Source organism: Eleutherodactylus coqui, chromosome 5 (genome assembly GCF_035609145.1).
Source record: "Eleutherodactylus coqui strain aEleCoq1 chromosome 5, aEleCoq1.hap1, whole genome shotgun sequence".
Lineage (NCBI taxonomy): Eukaryota > Metazoa > Chordata > Amphibia > Anura > Eleutherodactylidae > Eleutherodactylus > Eleutherodactylus coqui.
This window is the reverse complement of record NC_089841.1, coordinates 69976102-69991828: the sequence shown is the minus strand read 5'-3', so window position 1 is coordinate 69991828 and position 15727 is coordinate 69976102. Positions and strand designations below refer to the sequence as shown.

General features: G+C 45.2%; 1 protein-coding gene across 4 annotated transcripts in view; it reads right to left on the bottom strand.

The window, feature by feature from the left end:
- The window catches only part of LOC136627525 (von Willebrand factor A domain-containing protein 5A-like), a 77608-nt gene that overhangs the window by 23579 nt on the left and 38302 nt on the right, over positions 1–15727 (bottom strand). For all 4 annotated transcript variants that reach the window (XM_066602711.1, XM_066602712.1, XM_066602713.1 and 1 more), the window contains 6 exons: positions 15041–15120; positions 13831–13945; positions 13394–13552; positions 12988–13091; positions 8028–8236; positions 6305–6388 (listed from right to left, as the gene is read on the bottom strand). In XM_066602711.1, coding sequence (XP_066458808.1) covers positions 6305–6388; positions 8028–8236; positions 12988–13091; positions 13394–13552; positions 13831–13945; positions 15041–15120 — 751 coding nt within the window. The remainder of the gene's footprint in view (positions 1–6304; positions 6389–8027; positions 8237–12987; positions 13092–13393; positions 13553–13830; positions 13946–15040; positions 15121–15727) is intronic.

The following is a 15727-nucleotide window of genomic DNA, read 5'->3' as shown; positions in this document are numbered from 1 at the left end:
TGCCAGAGCTGCTATAGTGAGAGCGTTAGGAGTGATTTTAGGCTTCAAGAACCCCAACGGTCCATCTTAGGGACACATCTGACCGTGTGCAGTACTGTTGAGGCTGCTTTTTGCAGTGTTGTACATTTTTTTTTTGTATATCGGCCGTGCAGAGCATTGCGTCCTCAGTCTGCAGTCATTGTACAGAGTATAGGGCCAGTACTGGTGAGGCAGGGAAAGAGATATTCAGGCTATATAGGCAGTGGGCTTTTTCCAAAAAATTGGGGAAAAATACTATATTTGGGCTGCCTGTGACCGTCTTCAGTTTACTGCGTGTCTGCTGGGGGTAGTAGTCCTAATTAATATGCAGCTAAGCGTTACAGCAGGCTTGCGCAAAATTGTTTCCTGGATCTGCTGTCTGTTACATCAGCGCCGTCATCCCACCAGAGGGAAACAGTATACATAATATTATACGCTGCCTACAGTATCTATCTGCTCGGGGTAGTAGTCATAATTAATACGCAGCTAAGCGTTACAGCAGACTGGCGCAAAATTGTTTCCTGGATCTGCTGTCTCTGTTACATCAGCGCCGTCATCCCGCCAGAGGGAAACAGTATACATAATATTATACGCTGCCTACAGTATCTATCTGCTGGGGGTAGTAGTCCTAATTAATACGCAGCTAAGCGTTACAGCAGGCTGGCGCAAAATTGTTTCCTGGATCTGCTGTGCATTCCGTAAGGGAAGTCAGCCTCCAACCACAGGCCAATAAGTGGCACATTTAATTACAGCGTTCTGTTTCTGCACTACTGGTAATACAGCATGCTGAGGGGTAGGGGTAGGCCTAGAGGACGTGGACGCGGGCGAGGACGCGGAGGCCCAAGTCAGGGTGTGGGCACAGGCCGAGCTCCTGATCCACGTGTATCGCAGCCGACTGCAGCGGGATTAGGAGAGAGGCACGTTTCTGGCGTCCCCACATTCATCTCACAATTAATGGGTCCACGCGGTAGACCTTTATTAGAAAATGAGCAGTGTGAGCAGGTCCTGTCGTGGATGGCAGAAAGTGCATCCAGCAAACTATCGACCACCCAGAGTTCTGCGCCGTCCACTGCTGCAACTCTGAATCCTCTGGCTGCTGCTCCTCCTTCCTCCCAGCCTCCTCACTCCATTGCAATGACACATTCTGAGGAGCAGGCAGACTCCCAGGAACTGTTCTCGGGCCCCTGCCCAGAATGGGCAGCAATGGTTCCGAATCCTCTCCCACTGGAGGAGTTTGTCGTGACCGATGCCCAACCTTTGGAAAGTTCCCGGGGTCCGGGGGATGAGGCTGGGGACTTCCGGCAACTGTCTCAAGAGCTTTCAGTGGGTGAGGAGGACGATGATTATGAGACACAGTTGTCTATCACTCAGGTAGTAGTAATTGGAGTAAGTCCGAGGGAGGAGCGCACAGAGGATTCGGAGGAAGAGCAGCAGGACGATGAGGTGACTGACCCCACCTGGTTTGCTACGCCTACTGAGGACAGGTCTTCAGAGGGGGAGGCAAGTGCAGCAGCAGGGCAGGTTGGAAGAGGCAGTGCGGTGGCCAGGGGTAGAGGCAGGGCCAGACCGAATAATCCACCAACTGTTTCCCAAAGCGCCCCCTCGCGCCATGCCACCCTGCAGAGGCCGAGGTGCTCAAAGGTCTGGCAGTTTTTCACTGAGAGTGCAGACGACCGACGAACAGTGGTGTGCAACCTTTGTCGTGCCAAGATCAGCCGGGGAGCCACCACCACTAGCCTCACCACCACCAGCATGCGCAGACATATGATGGCCAAGCACCCCACAAGGTGGGACGAAGGCCGTTTACCGCCTCCGGTTTGCACCGCTGCCTCTCCCCCTGTGCCCCAACCTGCCACTGAGATCCAACCCCCCTCTCAGGACACAGGCACTACCGTCTCCTGGCCTGCACCCACACCCTCACCTCCGCTGTCCTCGGCCCCATCCAGCAATGTCTCTCAGCGCACCGTCCAGCCGTCGCTAGCGCAAGTGTTGGAGCGCAAGTACGCCGCCACGCACCCGCACGCTCAAGAGTTAAACGTGCACATAGCCAAATTTATCAGCGTGGAGATGCTGCCGTATAGGGTTGTGGAAACGGAGGCTTTCAAAAGCATGATGGCAGCGGCGGCCCCACGCTATTTGGTTCCCAGTCGCCACTACATTTCCCGATGTGCCGTCCCAGCCCTGCACGACCACGTCTCCCGCAACATTGTACGCGCCCTCACCAACGCGGTTACTGCCAAGGTCCACTTAACGGACACGTGGACAAGCACAGGCGGGCAGGGCCACTATATCTCCCTGACGGCACATTGGGTGAATTTAGTGGAGGCTGGGACAAAGTCAGAGCCTGGGACCGCTCACGTCCTACCCACCCCCAGAATTGCGGGCCCCAGCTCGGTGGTGGTATCTGCGGCGGTGTATGCTTCCTCCACTAAACCACCCTCCTCCTCCTACGCAACCTCTGTCTCGCAATCAAGATGTGTCAGCAGCAGCACGTCGCCAGCAGTCAGTGTCGCGCGGCACGGCAGCACAGCGGTGGGCAAGCGTCAGCAGGCCATGCTGAAACTACTCAGCTTAGGAGAGTAGAGGCACACGGCCCACGAACTGCTGCAGGGTCTGACAGAGCAGACCGACTGCTGGCTTGCGCCGCTGAGCCTCCAACCGGGCATGGTCGTGTGTGACAACGGCCGTAACCGTGGAATACCAACTCCAACATGGGCGGCGCAGTGGGAGTCAGCCTCCTCAATTCTTTACAGAAGAATGGACCTGGTTGGCAGACATCTGCCAGGTCCTTGGAAACTTTGAGGAGTCTACCCAGATGGTGAGCGGCGATGCTGCAATCATTAGCATCACCATTCCTCTGCTATGCCTCTTGAGAAGTTCCCTGCAAAGCATAAAGGCAGACGCTTTGCGCTCGGAAATGGAGGCGGGGGAAGACAGTATGTCGCTGGATAGTCAGAGCACCCTCCTGTCTATATCTCAGCGCGTTGAGGAGGAGGAGGAAGAGCATGAGGAGGAGGGGGAAGAGACAGCTTGGCCCACTGCTGAGGGTACCCATGCTGCTTGCCTGTCATCCTTTCAGCGTGTATGGCCTGAGGAGGAGGAGGATTCTGAAAGTGATCTTCCTAGTGAGGACAGCCATGTGTTGCATACAGGTACCCTGGCACACATGGCTGACTTCATGTTAGGATGCCTTTCTCGTGACCCTCGCGTTACACGCATTCTGGCCACTACGGATTACTGGGTGTACACACTGCTCGACCAACGGTATAAGGTGAACCTTTCCACTCTCATACCCGAAGAGGAAAGGGGTTCGAGAGTGATGCTATACCACAGGACCCTGGCGGACAAACTGATGGTAAAATTCCCATCCGACAGCGCTAGTGGCCGAAGGCGCAGTTCCGAGGGCCAGGTAGCAGGGGAGGTGCGGAGATCAGGCAGCATGTACAGCACAGGCAGGGGAACACTCTCTAAGGCCTTTGACAGCTTTCCGGCTCCCCAGCAAGACTGTGTCACCGCTCCCCAGTCAAGGCTGAGTCGGCGGGAGCACTGTAAAAGGATGGTGAGGGAGTACGTAGCCGATCGCACGACCGTCCTCGGTGACGCCTCTGCCCCCTACAACTACTGGGTGTCGAAGCTGGACACGTGGCCTGAACTCGCGCTGTATGCCCTGGAGGTGCTTGCTTGTCCTGCGGCTAGCGTCTTGTCAGAGAGAGTGTTTAGTGCGGCTGGGGGAATCATCACGGATAAGCGTACCCGCCTGTCAACCGACAGTGCCGACAGGCTTACACTCATCAAGATGAACAAAGCCTGGATTTCCCCAGACTTCTCTTCTCCACCAGCGGACAGCAGTGATACCTAAACAATACGTAGGCTGCACCCGCGGATGGAAGCATCGTTCTCTATCACCATCAAAAACGGGGACCTTTTAGCTTCATCAATCTGTGTATTCTATTCATCCTCCTCCTCCTGCTCCTCCTCCTGAAACCTGACGTAATCACGCCGAACGGGCAATTTTTTTTAGGCCCACAAGGCTCAGTCATATAATTTTTGTAAACAATTTTTATACGTTTCAATGCTCATTAAAGCGTTGAAACTTGCACCTGAACCAATTTTTATTTTAACTGGGCTGCCTCCAGGCCTAGTTACCAATTAAGCCACATTAACCAAAGTGATTAATGGGTTTCACCTGCCCTCTTGGTTGGGCTGGGCAATTTTTCCAAGGTACATTAGTACTGTTGGTACACCAATTTTTTGGAGCCCTCGCCTACAGTGTAATCCAATTAATTTTTTGCCCACCTGCATTAAAGCTGACGTTACATCAGCTGTGCTGGGCACTGCAATGGGATATATTTATGTACCGCCGGTGGCTTCCTGGGACCCACCCATGCTGTCGGTCCACATGGACTTCCCATTAGGGAGATGTACGTGCCTGTGTATACTTATAAAAAACTCGAGCCTGACTGGGGCATGCAGTTTGGGCCGAAGCCCACCTGTATTTAATCAGACGTTAGCTCTGCTGTCCAGGGCACTGCAATGGGATATATTTTTGTACCGCCAGTGGGTGGGTTCCAGGGAGCCACCCATGCTGTCGGTCCACACGGACCTCACATTAGGGAGTTGTACCTGCCTGTGTCTATGTATTAAAAACCCCGGTCTGACTGGGGCATGCAGTGTGGGCCGAAGCCCACCTGTATTTTATCTGACGTTACCTCAGCTGTGCAGGGCAATGCAATGGGATATATTTATGTACCGCTGGCTTCCTGGCACCCACCCATGCTGTCGGTCCACACGGAGTTGTAACTGCATGTGTCCACTTCTAAAGAACCCCAGTCTGACTGGGGCATGCAGTGTGGGCCGAAGCCCACCTGCATTTAACATGACATTACCTCAGCTGTGATGGGCAATGCAATGGGATATATTTATGTACCGCCAGTGGCTTCCTGGCACCCACCCATGCTGTCGATCCACACGGAGTTGTAACTGCATGTGTCCACTTCTAAAGAACCCCAGTCTGACTGGGGCATGCAGTGTGGGCCGAAGCCCACCTGCATTTAACATGACATTACCTCAGCTGTGATGGGCAATGCAATGGGATATATTTATGTACCGCCGCTGGCTTCCTGGCACCCACCCATGCTGTCGGTCCACACGGAGTTGTAACTGCATGTGTCCACTTCTAAAGAACCCCAGTCTGACTGGGGCATGCAGTGTGGGCCGAAGCCCACCTGCATTTAACATGACATTACCTCAGCTGTGATGAGCACTGCAATGGGATACATTTATGTACAGCCGTTGGGTTCCAGGGAGCCACCCATGCTGTGGGTGCACACGGAATTCCCATTGCGGAGTTGTACCTGCCTGTGACTATTTATAAAAAAAAACGCGGTCTGACTGGGGCATGCAGACACCTTGACAGAATGAATAGTGTGTGGCGCATAGGTTCCCCATTGCTATGCCCACGTGTGCAGCTCCTGATGCAGGTGGCACAGGATTGGATTTCTCATTGCTTCTGTACAGCATTGTGGGCTATCGCCCCGCCCCTTTTAAAGAGGGTCGCTGCCTAGCCGTGGCAACCCTCTGCAGTGTGTGCCTGCGGTTCCTCCTCATGGCAGACGCACTTATAAATAGACATGAGGGTGGTGTGGCATGAGGGCAGCTGAAGGCTGTGCAGGGACACTTTGGTGTGTGCTGTGGACACTGGGTCATGCGGGGGGGGTTGGGCAGCATGTAACCCAGGAGAAGTGGCAGCGGAGTGTCATGCAGGCAGTGATTGTGCTTTGTTGGAGGTAGTGTGGTGCTTAGCTAAGGTATGCATTGCTAATGAGGGCTTTTCAGAAGTAAAAATTGTTGGGAGGGGGGGCCCACTCTTGCCGCTATTGTGGCTTAATAGTGGGACCTGGGAACTTGAGATACAGCCCAACATGTAGCCCCTCGCCTGCCCTATCCGTTGCTGTGTCGTTCCCATCACTTTCTTGAATTGCCCAGATTTTCACAAATGGAAACCTTAGCAAGCATCGGCGATATACAAAATTGCTCGGGTCGCCCATTGACTTCAATGGGGTTCGGTTTTCGAAACGAACCCTCGAGCATCGTGAAATTTTCGTCCCGAGTAACGAGCACCCGAGCATTTTGGTGCTCGCTCATATCTATTGGTGTAGCTTCTTAATAATGAATTACAGATGAAGCAGGCTGAACGACAATCATTCAATATCCATGTACCGGGCAGCATGGTAGATGCCGGGGATACAGACATTCTTGAAAGCACTTTAAAGAAGTGTCAACTTACCAATGCACATTTTGGCCCTGGGCATACTGCGACGACAGGCCTTAGCCATTGGACGATGAGACATTGCAGCGCAATACATAACACCTGGGAAAATAGAAGAAAAACAATGTAAACAAAATATCAGAATACTCAGCGCCAGTCTCACAGGAGAGTGCAGGGTATACAGTATCAATACTCTCAGAAGATCCCCGTTTTGAAACAATACTGCCGAAACTTAAAGATTGTTACATGATTCAGCCATGCCTTGTGATTTTTTTTTTCATATGACTGAAATTTTTTTTAAATATAATACTTTTTTTCACAAGTGTATTCATTTAGGAAATATAATGTCCTGTGAAATAGAGGCTACTTGCGTGTAGTGACCTCTTCTTGTGTAGAGCATGTTGACCACTAGATCTGCTCCTATGAATCAAAGAGATTTTGCACAGGTAACAGAGTTTGAAAGCGGGCGCATTACTAGAATGTGAAAAACTGGATGGAATTATCAATGTGTTACTCACCACAGGGGTTGTTCTGACCAGACTGTTAAGAGGTATTGGAACCAATGGATGCATGAGAGCATGCACACAAGGTCACTGGACTCAGGACGTCCTCGAAAGAACACCAATAGAGAGAATCGTTTGACAAGCACAAGCAGCTCCAAATGTTTCACTGTTCGCCATCCAGAGACAGGTGGCACCATTGTTACAGGACCCTGTGTCTGTTGGAACCATTTCCAGGCGCTTGACTAAAGGACAATTGGTCTCACACCACTGATTACGTGTACTGCCTTTGACACCCACTCACCATCACGTCCTTTTGCAATGGTGTGGTGTACGACAAAACTGGACTGCTACAGAGTGGAATCAGGTTGCCTTCAGCAACAAATCCAGCTTTAGTTTAAGCAATGACAACAACCATGTTTCCGTCTGGAGACCTCGGGGTGAGCGCAACAATCCTGTCTTTGCAGTGGAGCAGCACACTGCCCCCCGCTGGTGTGATTGTCTGTGGGACCATCGCATATGATAGTCGGTCACCCCTAGTAGTGGTACGAGGGACAATGACAGCTCAGCGATATGTTTTTAGGAGGCAGCGATATGTTTTTCCAAGAGGCAGCAGGATAATGCTCAGCCGCACACACATGGGGGGGTCACAGGAATGTCTCCACAACATTATCATATGTCCGTGGTCTGCCTGGTCACCAAATTATCATCAATAGAACATGTATGTGACCATGTGGGGTGCCAACTGTGATAGCCCGATCTAGAGGCTCAGTTACAGCAAATGGGGAGCAATATGCTGCAGGATATCATACAGTACCTATATGCCTCCATGCCTGCCTGTATCACATCTTATATCCAAGCTAGAGGCGGTACAACAGGGTACTAGAGCCTCCATGCCCATCTGTATGACATACTAGAGCCTCCTTTCAAGAGGTCAGTTTTCCATAATAAATTATCCTTTTGCTCTGATATTGTCATCACTTACTTATATCAACGTTACAATCACACACAAAGTTTCATTCTTTCCCAACAACCTCTAGGTACCTGATTTTTTTTTTACAATGAGTGTATGAGCACTGATATGGCTGCTTTTATAACTGCTTATAAGCACTGATATGGTCAGTTCTTTTATATGAGCACTAATATTGCTGATTATTTTATAGGTGCATTATACTTGATATATTTACATGGCATCATTACTACAGATCCTGGTGTAAATCAGACAGTAAAGAGATCAGTACCTGGAGCGGGGATGTCTCTTTGGATTGGAGGACCTTCCACTGGAGTCTTGGTGTCCCTATTAACAGCTACAAAGGCAGTGAGCGAGGAGATGACTCTAGACTGCAGACTGGTCTCCAGGATTTTCTTCTTCACCTCCTCAGACTTTGAGTCCGTTCCACTTTCCAGCTCCGAGATCAGAGACTTGGCTGCCAGTCTGTGGATGGTGGGTCTGGGAAAGGAAAGGGAGTTAGCAGATGGACAGATCCGTGTCTTGGTTTGTTGTCCACAAGGACATTATATATTTAATTCTTCCAAGAAGAAACCATGCTTACTATCAAGAAATGGGATAACAGTTCTTGATAACAGTTATATGTGCTATTAATTATATCCATCAACAATCCACTCTTTGGTTCTATTTACTTGCAGCAGATTTCTTACAGAATTTACTGCAACTATCTGATTTATCTGAATGGGGCTTTCAGAAAACCATGTACTTAATAGCTAGAAATTGGAAAACAAACCATGTCCCCTCATTTACCTATCTGACCCAGCTTCTTTCAGAACATTGTATATACGAAAAAATATTTGCATACAGAAATGACAAAGTCAGTCAATTTATGGAAATGTGGGAACCATGGATAATTTAATCCCAATTAGATAGCTTTACACCCCATCTAATAAGCACAAATAATACAGAGGCACAAAATTAACAATACGAGTGGTCGCTATAAGAAAATGCTTGGTTTAATCATACATTTGCTTGGTTAGAGGTCTGGATTTTCACCCTGTCATTTCATTCTATACCCCCCCCCCTTTTCCCCTAACCTCCCCCCTCTCCCATCCTTAGTTGTCCCCTTTCTTTTCATATGCTTCAGTTCATATGTAGATTTAAAGAAAAATCGTAAAACTGCAATCACATTTCTGTATAATCAAAGTTAATAGTTTAAGACAGTCTAATTGTTGAATGCAAGAAACAACATGTAAGGAAGAGAATTTACCAGATTGTTATGTAATGATGTGCAAAATGTTAATAAAAAATTACTGAACATTAAGAAAACCATGTACTGATACAGGAACCATACCAGATCCAGTTGACGACTGCCACTTCAGTCAAATTGAAAAGAAAAGATAATTGGGCCCATGCCAACTACGGTATGTGGGTCTCAATCCAAAAGAAAGAATCACATACCTGCTAGACTATCCGTATCTTTTAAGTTATGATTATAATACCATGGGTTTGGGCTTGAATAATATGTTAAAGAATAAGTTGTTGCATTCAGTGCATTCCTAATCTAGTATTTATACAATAATTGGCTCTAGAGTCTGTTAATACACAGATTTGCAGTTTATTTTTGTTAAAAATATGGTTATGTTGTGTAGGTGTCATCCAACTCAGATATGACTAAATGATTGTGTCATGCTTCATCATTTATCCCAGTATGCGGTATATAGGAATCTTCTGCTCTCAGACCCAGGGTTAGAATAGAAACCTTTGGGATGAGTTGGGACCAAACTACGTGGATGTTATCAGAGGACTATAAATGGTTCCTAGGAACCTCCATCTTCCTCATCTTCCTAGTTAGGGAAGGCAGCGCATTCCCAAATGGTTAGCTCAAGTTTTTGGGATGAGGGAGGAGGTCATGTTGTTGACGGTATGGGGGAGGAGCTGGGTAGCATGATGAAGTGGCCACAAAAGGGGGAACTGTTAGTGAAATGAATATGACTCCATGTTCTATCCTATGCATAGCCATTTTGTGAGCAAGTAGCCATATTCTGTGTCAATTATTTAGACTTTACCTTTAATAAGATTTGCTAAAATGTATTGAAGAATAAAGGGACCTTGATGATTAAAACCTTCCAAGGCCCTAGATTGAATGTCTCAGGTCACTGCGCCCTGTTCTCCTGTATTTTGTTTGGAGAAGTTAATCATGTAGGATTCTACTGCATCTGTGCTGCTTTTCCTTCACCAATTTAGATGTTAGATTCCTTATCTTGAATATCTATGTTTCTTCGACCAATGGTAATAAATGAATTATAATAGATTTGAATTATTGTAATTAGATCATGTGCCCCTATAAAACCTGAGGCCTGTCAATCAATAAACAGATTACTTTGGATCACATCCCATGTTGTTTGTAGTGAGAGTTAATCTCCTGAGCTCAGTAAAATTGAATTTGGACCTCAATAGTATATCTTATAGCAAGTATTGGTTTGCACGAACACTTTTCTAATAAGCAGCACACCTGCTGTCATTCTTGGCACAATTTCTGATCTAGAAGACCCTATATGTGCTTTATTTTGTTTTCAGTGACAACCCTGTGCTACAATTTATCCCTGTACACTATTTTGACCAACATTTGTGGGAGCACAGCGTTCCCTAAATATGTAACTGTAGTCCCATGCAATTTGTGGGGCCTTGGCTGTATTGGAGACCTTCTGGAGGGCAAATTAGTGAACCCAATCTTTACTCCCATTGACTTTAATGGGAGTCAGAATCAACTGTGCTGATTCACGATCATTTTCGTGAAAGCGACCTAATATCAACACAAACTGAGTATTCTGTTTATTGCTCATCATTAGTTCTATATATGCAACGGGAGACAGATACAAACAAGGAGACTCCTATGTCTGAGGAGACTACTATGAAATTGACATCTCAACTGTCAGTTATTAGATAAACCCTTCCTAAAATATATACAGTTACACTACATACAGGTTCTTATAGCTGTGAAGAGAAGATATTACACTATAAAGGCAAACAATGTGGTAGACTCTAAATAATCTGACTTCAGTCCTTCTGTAGATTCTACAACAATTTACAACACCCTCCTAGAGTAACGGGGTGGAAGTTAGTTATTTCCTGGTGCCTTAGCCAGGTCTGAATTAAAGGAGATTTCCCAGTAATTAAAATTGCTGCACAACCACCCAGTCCTCCCTGGCTGCTGCTGACCAGTACATGTGACTGCTACAGCCAATCACTATAGAAGGTCACTGCTATGGCCAGTGATTGGCTGCAGCAATCACTGTCCTGGTCAGCAGCAACTGAACAAATGCGTGGCTGTGAAACATTTTAAGTAATGGGAAAAGCCCTTTAAATTTAAACCATAAAAGATTTTGTATAACTTTATGGGCTAAACCAACCTTAAAGCCAGGGAGCCTCTAGAACCCTTTATAACGGATTGCATAAAGCTGATTAACTGGACCCTATGCAGTAGGGCTTATCAGCCGTTTTTATATCGAGGGGTGAAATGTGGTTTGTTTTGATGTTTTTTATTGACCACAATCATTTTATACTAAAAAGTTCAGATAGGCTTTAGGAGGTTTCCGAAATTGATCACAGGTGTAGGAGTCTAACCCGCACCATGTTCATAAGCCTGCAGAAGGGTCGGATGGAAGCACTGTGTGATCAAACTGATGAAGAGGTGAGAGCTGTAACTACAGTATAACTGACACCATTAACACCCCTAGCTGAACACACAGGGGATGTTAAATTTGTAAGTCAGGTAACGCGACACTTTTTTTTCCATTTTCATTTTTTCCTTCCCCCTTTAAAAAAAATCATAACTCTTATTTATCCATCGCCGTCACTCTGAGGGCTTGTTTTTGCGGGACGAGTTGTATTTTTCAATGGTACTATTTAATATACCATGTAGTGACTGAAAAGCTTAACCAAAATTCTAAGTGGAGTGAAATGGAAAAATTCCACCATCTTTGGCCTTAGTCACACGGGCACATTCGGGCGACGAGGTGCCCGTCTTCCTGCACGAAGAAGACGGCCGCACTGCAGGTAGGGACGACTCTCCGCATCGCCGGAAGAAAGAATGGAGCCGGTCATGCGTTCTTTCTCCGCACTTGCAGTTCGGCCATCTCGTCCTGCAGAAAGACTGGCGCATCGGCGCCCGGATGCGCCCGTGTGACTAAGCCCTTTGTGTGCACTTGTTTCTACGGTGTAAACATTGCAATATAAAGGACACAATAACTTTATTCTATGGGTCAGTCCAATTACAACGATAGCAAATTTATATAGTTTTTTTTCTTTTTGCTGCACTTTTATTTTTTTCCAAAGATGTTAAATTTCTTTTAGATTATTTTCTGTCGCCATCTTCTGACAGCTATAACTTTTTTATTTTTTCATCAACATAGTTGTGCGAGGTTTCATTTTGTGCGGGACGTCCTGTTGTTTCTTTTGGTATAGAATACATATGACTTTTTGTTTGCTTTTTATTGCATTTTTTCTTGGAGACGGGGTGACCAAAAAGCACAATTCTGGCGTTTTTTATTTTGTTTTTCTGATGACTTTCACTGTACGGGTTGCATAAATATGTATTTTTTGCTTTAATATTTAGATTATTTTGTTGTGAATATGGCAAAAGCATGGGGGGGTTAAACTTTTATTACTTTTTATTTTTTTTAATAATTAGTAAAACTTTTTAAAACTTATTTTTACTTTTTTTTTTTTTTTTAGCCCCAAGAGGGGACAAGAACTTGTGATGCTTTGATCACTCCTGCAGTGTAATGTAATGCCACAACATTACATTATACAGCGATCTGACAGGTATATATCAAGCCTTTCAGAAGGCCCCCGGCTGTCATGGCAACCGCACAGCAACTTGCGATCCTATCGTCGGGGCCAGTGCGAGACCCCCTGAACATCGGCCGGGGCATTTAAATACTGCTGTCAGAATTGACGGTGGCATTTAAAGGGTTAACAGCTCCGGCTTATTGTGGCTGTTGCGGGAGGGTGTTGACTGTAAAAAACAGCTGGCACCCGTGTTGTATGGAGAGAGATCGTCCCGCGATCTCCCTTCATACATACTCCAAACATACAGGATGTAACTGTATGCTCTGCAGCATTAAGGGGTTAATGTTCACGTTGTTTTTTCCCCCAAAATGCACTGGTGGATTTAATTCTGTGTGTTGCCCCAGCACTCTGTAGTTTTTTTCTGATTTTCTGTGAATTGTCCAATATAAATAAATTACCTTTCAACTTTCTCAGCTTTGAGAGGGAAACAAATGATGTTTTTTAAAAGTTCATCCTTAAAATTGTACTGCAGGCAAACCTCCCCCTCCGCTTCAGTCTCCACCTAGGAAATGGAAAGGTAAGCTTTAATGACTCACCAATGGTGTTATGCAATAAAACATGAACATAGTCAAGTGGACAAGAGGCTGTGAAAACCATTTATATGTCCAAACAATATAAAGAGTAAAGACGAGGCTTAGGGGTCTTTGGGCATGGATACACTCCTGTACTGGCATTTTGCCTAAAATAAGGGTCAATACTTAATATGGAGATAGTTTTATATTTGATACCAGTTTGGATAAGTAACTGTGAGGTTTTATAAGTGGAGTGTTTGGGGTCTGCACTCTTGGACTCGATATTACTTACCTTTCCTTTCAGTTGGGCATAGATAATGGACTTTTGACCCTGGAAGATGGTGGTAGGAATATTAGACAGGAGAATGGCTTCCATGCTAGGAGGAAGGGACCAAATCAGTGAGACATTCTTCACAGTGGGCTGTAAGGAACATTTCAGAGCCCGAAGAACCTAGTAGAAGAAAAACATTTTGTAATTTATTTCTTAAAACAATTCGACTTCCATATCCAGAATCTGCTTACTGCTTTATTAGTTGGGTTTATCTGTACAATCATATTTATTATTATTGGGATGTTCATCAGTAAAAGGGCATATGTGAACAAATTTTGAAATGATGCCTCTTGTACCAGATACAATCCTCATTGGGATCTAACAGAGTGTACATGTTAATGACAACAATACCAGAAAGTCAAGGAGGAAAGAGTCCAACAGAGAAGACCGGCACTCACCTTTGTCTGCATTCTGTCTTTGCCAGTGATGAACTCAAATATTCCACTTCCTGCTCTGGCCATGCCCTTGATGAGGGATGTGGAGGCTCCTTCACCAATTCCAAATGTGAAGCATCTACACAGAAATCAAGAATATAAAGGTCACAATGTAATAAATCATATAATTAACCCAAACAAAAAGTAATTTATCCCTGGGCTCTATGTATGCTATTGTAAAATGCAAAGTATATGATGGTGTAAAGTATATGCTGAATTTATCGATCACTTTTTTGGCCTCAGGAAACAGTTTCTTTTTTTCACCATTGAAAGACCATAAATAGTAGGTTACAGGTAATCAACTAGGGATGAAATAATAAGGAAACTGTATAAAATCAATGGGCCTTCATGGATGATGCACTACATTATCCATTGATTCGTCATGTATTGTGCCACTAGAGAAAGATGCATGGGCCATTATAGTTAGATAATGTACATCTCTAAAGTCAACTGTTAAATCAACCTATCCACCACCAGGTAGCGGATTGAACACCAGTAATTACACGGTAATTACAGCAGAGAATTGAGCAGCAAGATGAATAATAGTGGATCTGTTCAGGTGTTTGTTGGAAGACAGCATCCACATGAGCTGTTATCTTTATGTTAAGAAATGTAGGATTTCTGCCTGCATAAAGATGGTGGGTCAGTTAAAACAATCGACAATGCTGGTTGAGAAATCCGGAATGTATTACTATGTCATTTTAGTAGGCTTCTTTGATGTTGGATTAAGGATATGAGTTCAGAAAAAAAAAAAAGTTGAGAAAAAAAAAAGATTCCTGGATTAATTAAAGGGGTTGTCCAAGTGGTAACATCTCGGTACAACCGCTTCCCCATTGAGTAACATAAATAGTGATATACTCACCTTTCCCCGCTCCTGATCGATCTCTGAGCTCTGTTATTGGTTGAAGCCCCTGTGACATCCCGTGAATGGGACAGGACTGCAGCTGTAAACACAGATCAGAGCGTGGAATTGTGCAATGGTGTGGGACACAGCCGGAGCCCAGAGAGGCAAGTACATCGCTATTTGTTATGCTACTATGTGGGGAAGCCGTTCTACCAAAATGTTACAATTCGGACAACCCCTATAATTTAGCAAAAAAGGTTGGAAGTCACTGCATTAGGGAGAAAACGCATGGAGATTAAAACAGTGACATCAGACAGTCGTTAGTATTACCGGTGGTTGGAGGAATTTTTCTGGACTTCATTGACCACTTCTTTTGTGTTTCCAACTTCTCCATCCGTGAAGAGAAAAACCTTAAAAGAACATAAATTTAAAAATAAATTCACAGAGGCACAAACAGTCTAGGTATATAACTTGCCCTTCACAGACTAGACTACGTAAAATAAATTTTATTGGGTATTATATTAAAACCATAAACACTATAGGGGAAGGATTGCCTTCTAGGAATATCAGGATAGGTTGCCTCGTTTCCTAGATAGGACTAACAAACATGACGTAAAACATGCAAAAACATGCTTAGACACAAAACGATTGTCAATCATGAATGGCAAACTCCGATGAGATACCTTATCCGTAAGGTATGGACTAATAGGGGTTCAATTATAAAATATAGGTTATTTTAGTGTGACCAATGGAGGGCCCCAAGAGGACCTTGTTCTAATGTGTCACAATATCTAGATATTTAGATCCATATAGGTTTATATCACCCTTATGAACGCTTGATATGGTCAAGATCGTTCAGTAGATTGTATGGGAGTTATGATATTTAGTCTATGAAGACCTTATATGATCAACGTAATTTTGGTCAACGTAGTTTTTAATTAGAGCTCAGATGTATTTTTGCCTTACAGCTCTTAGATGATTCAATAACTTTATTTCAAAGCGTTTCACCGCTTAGTA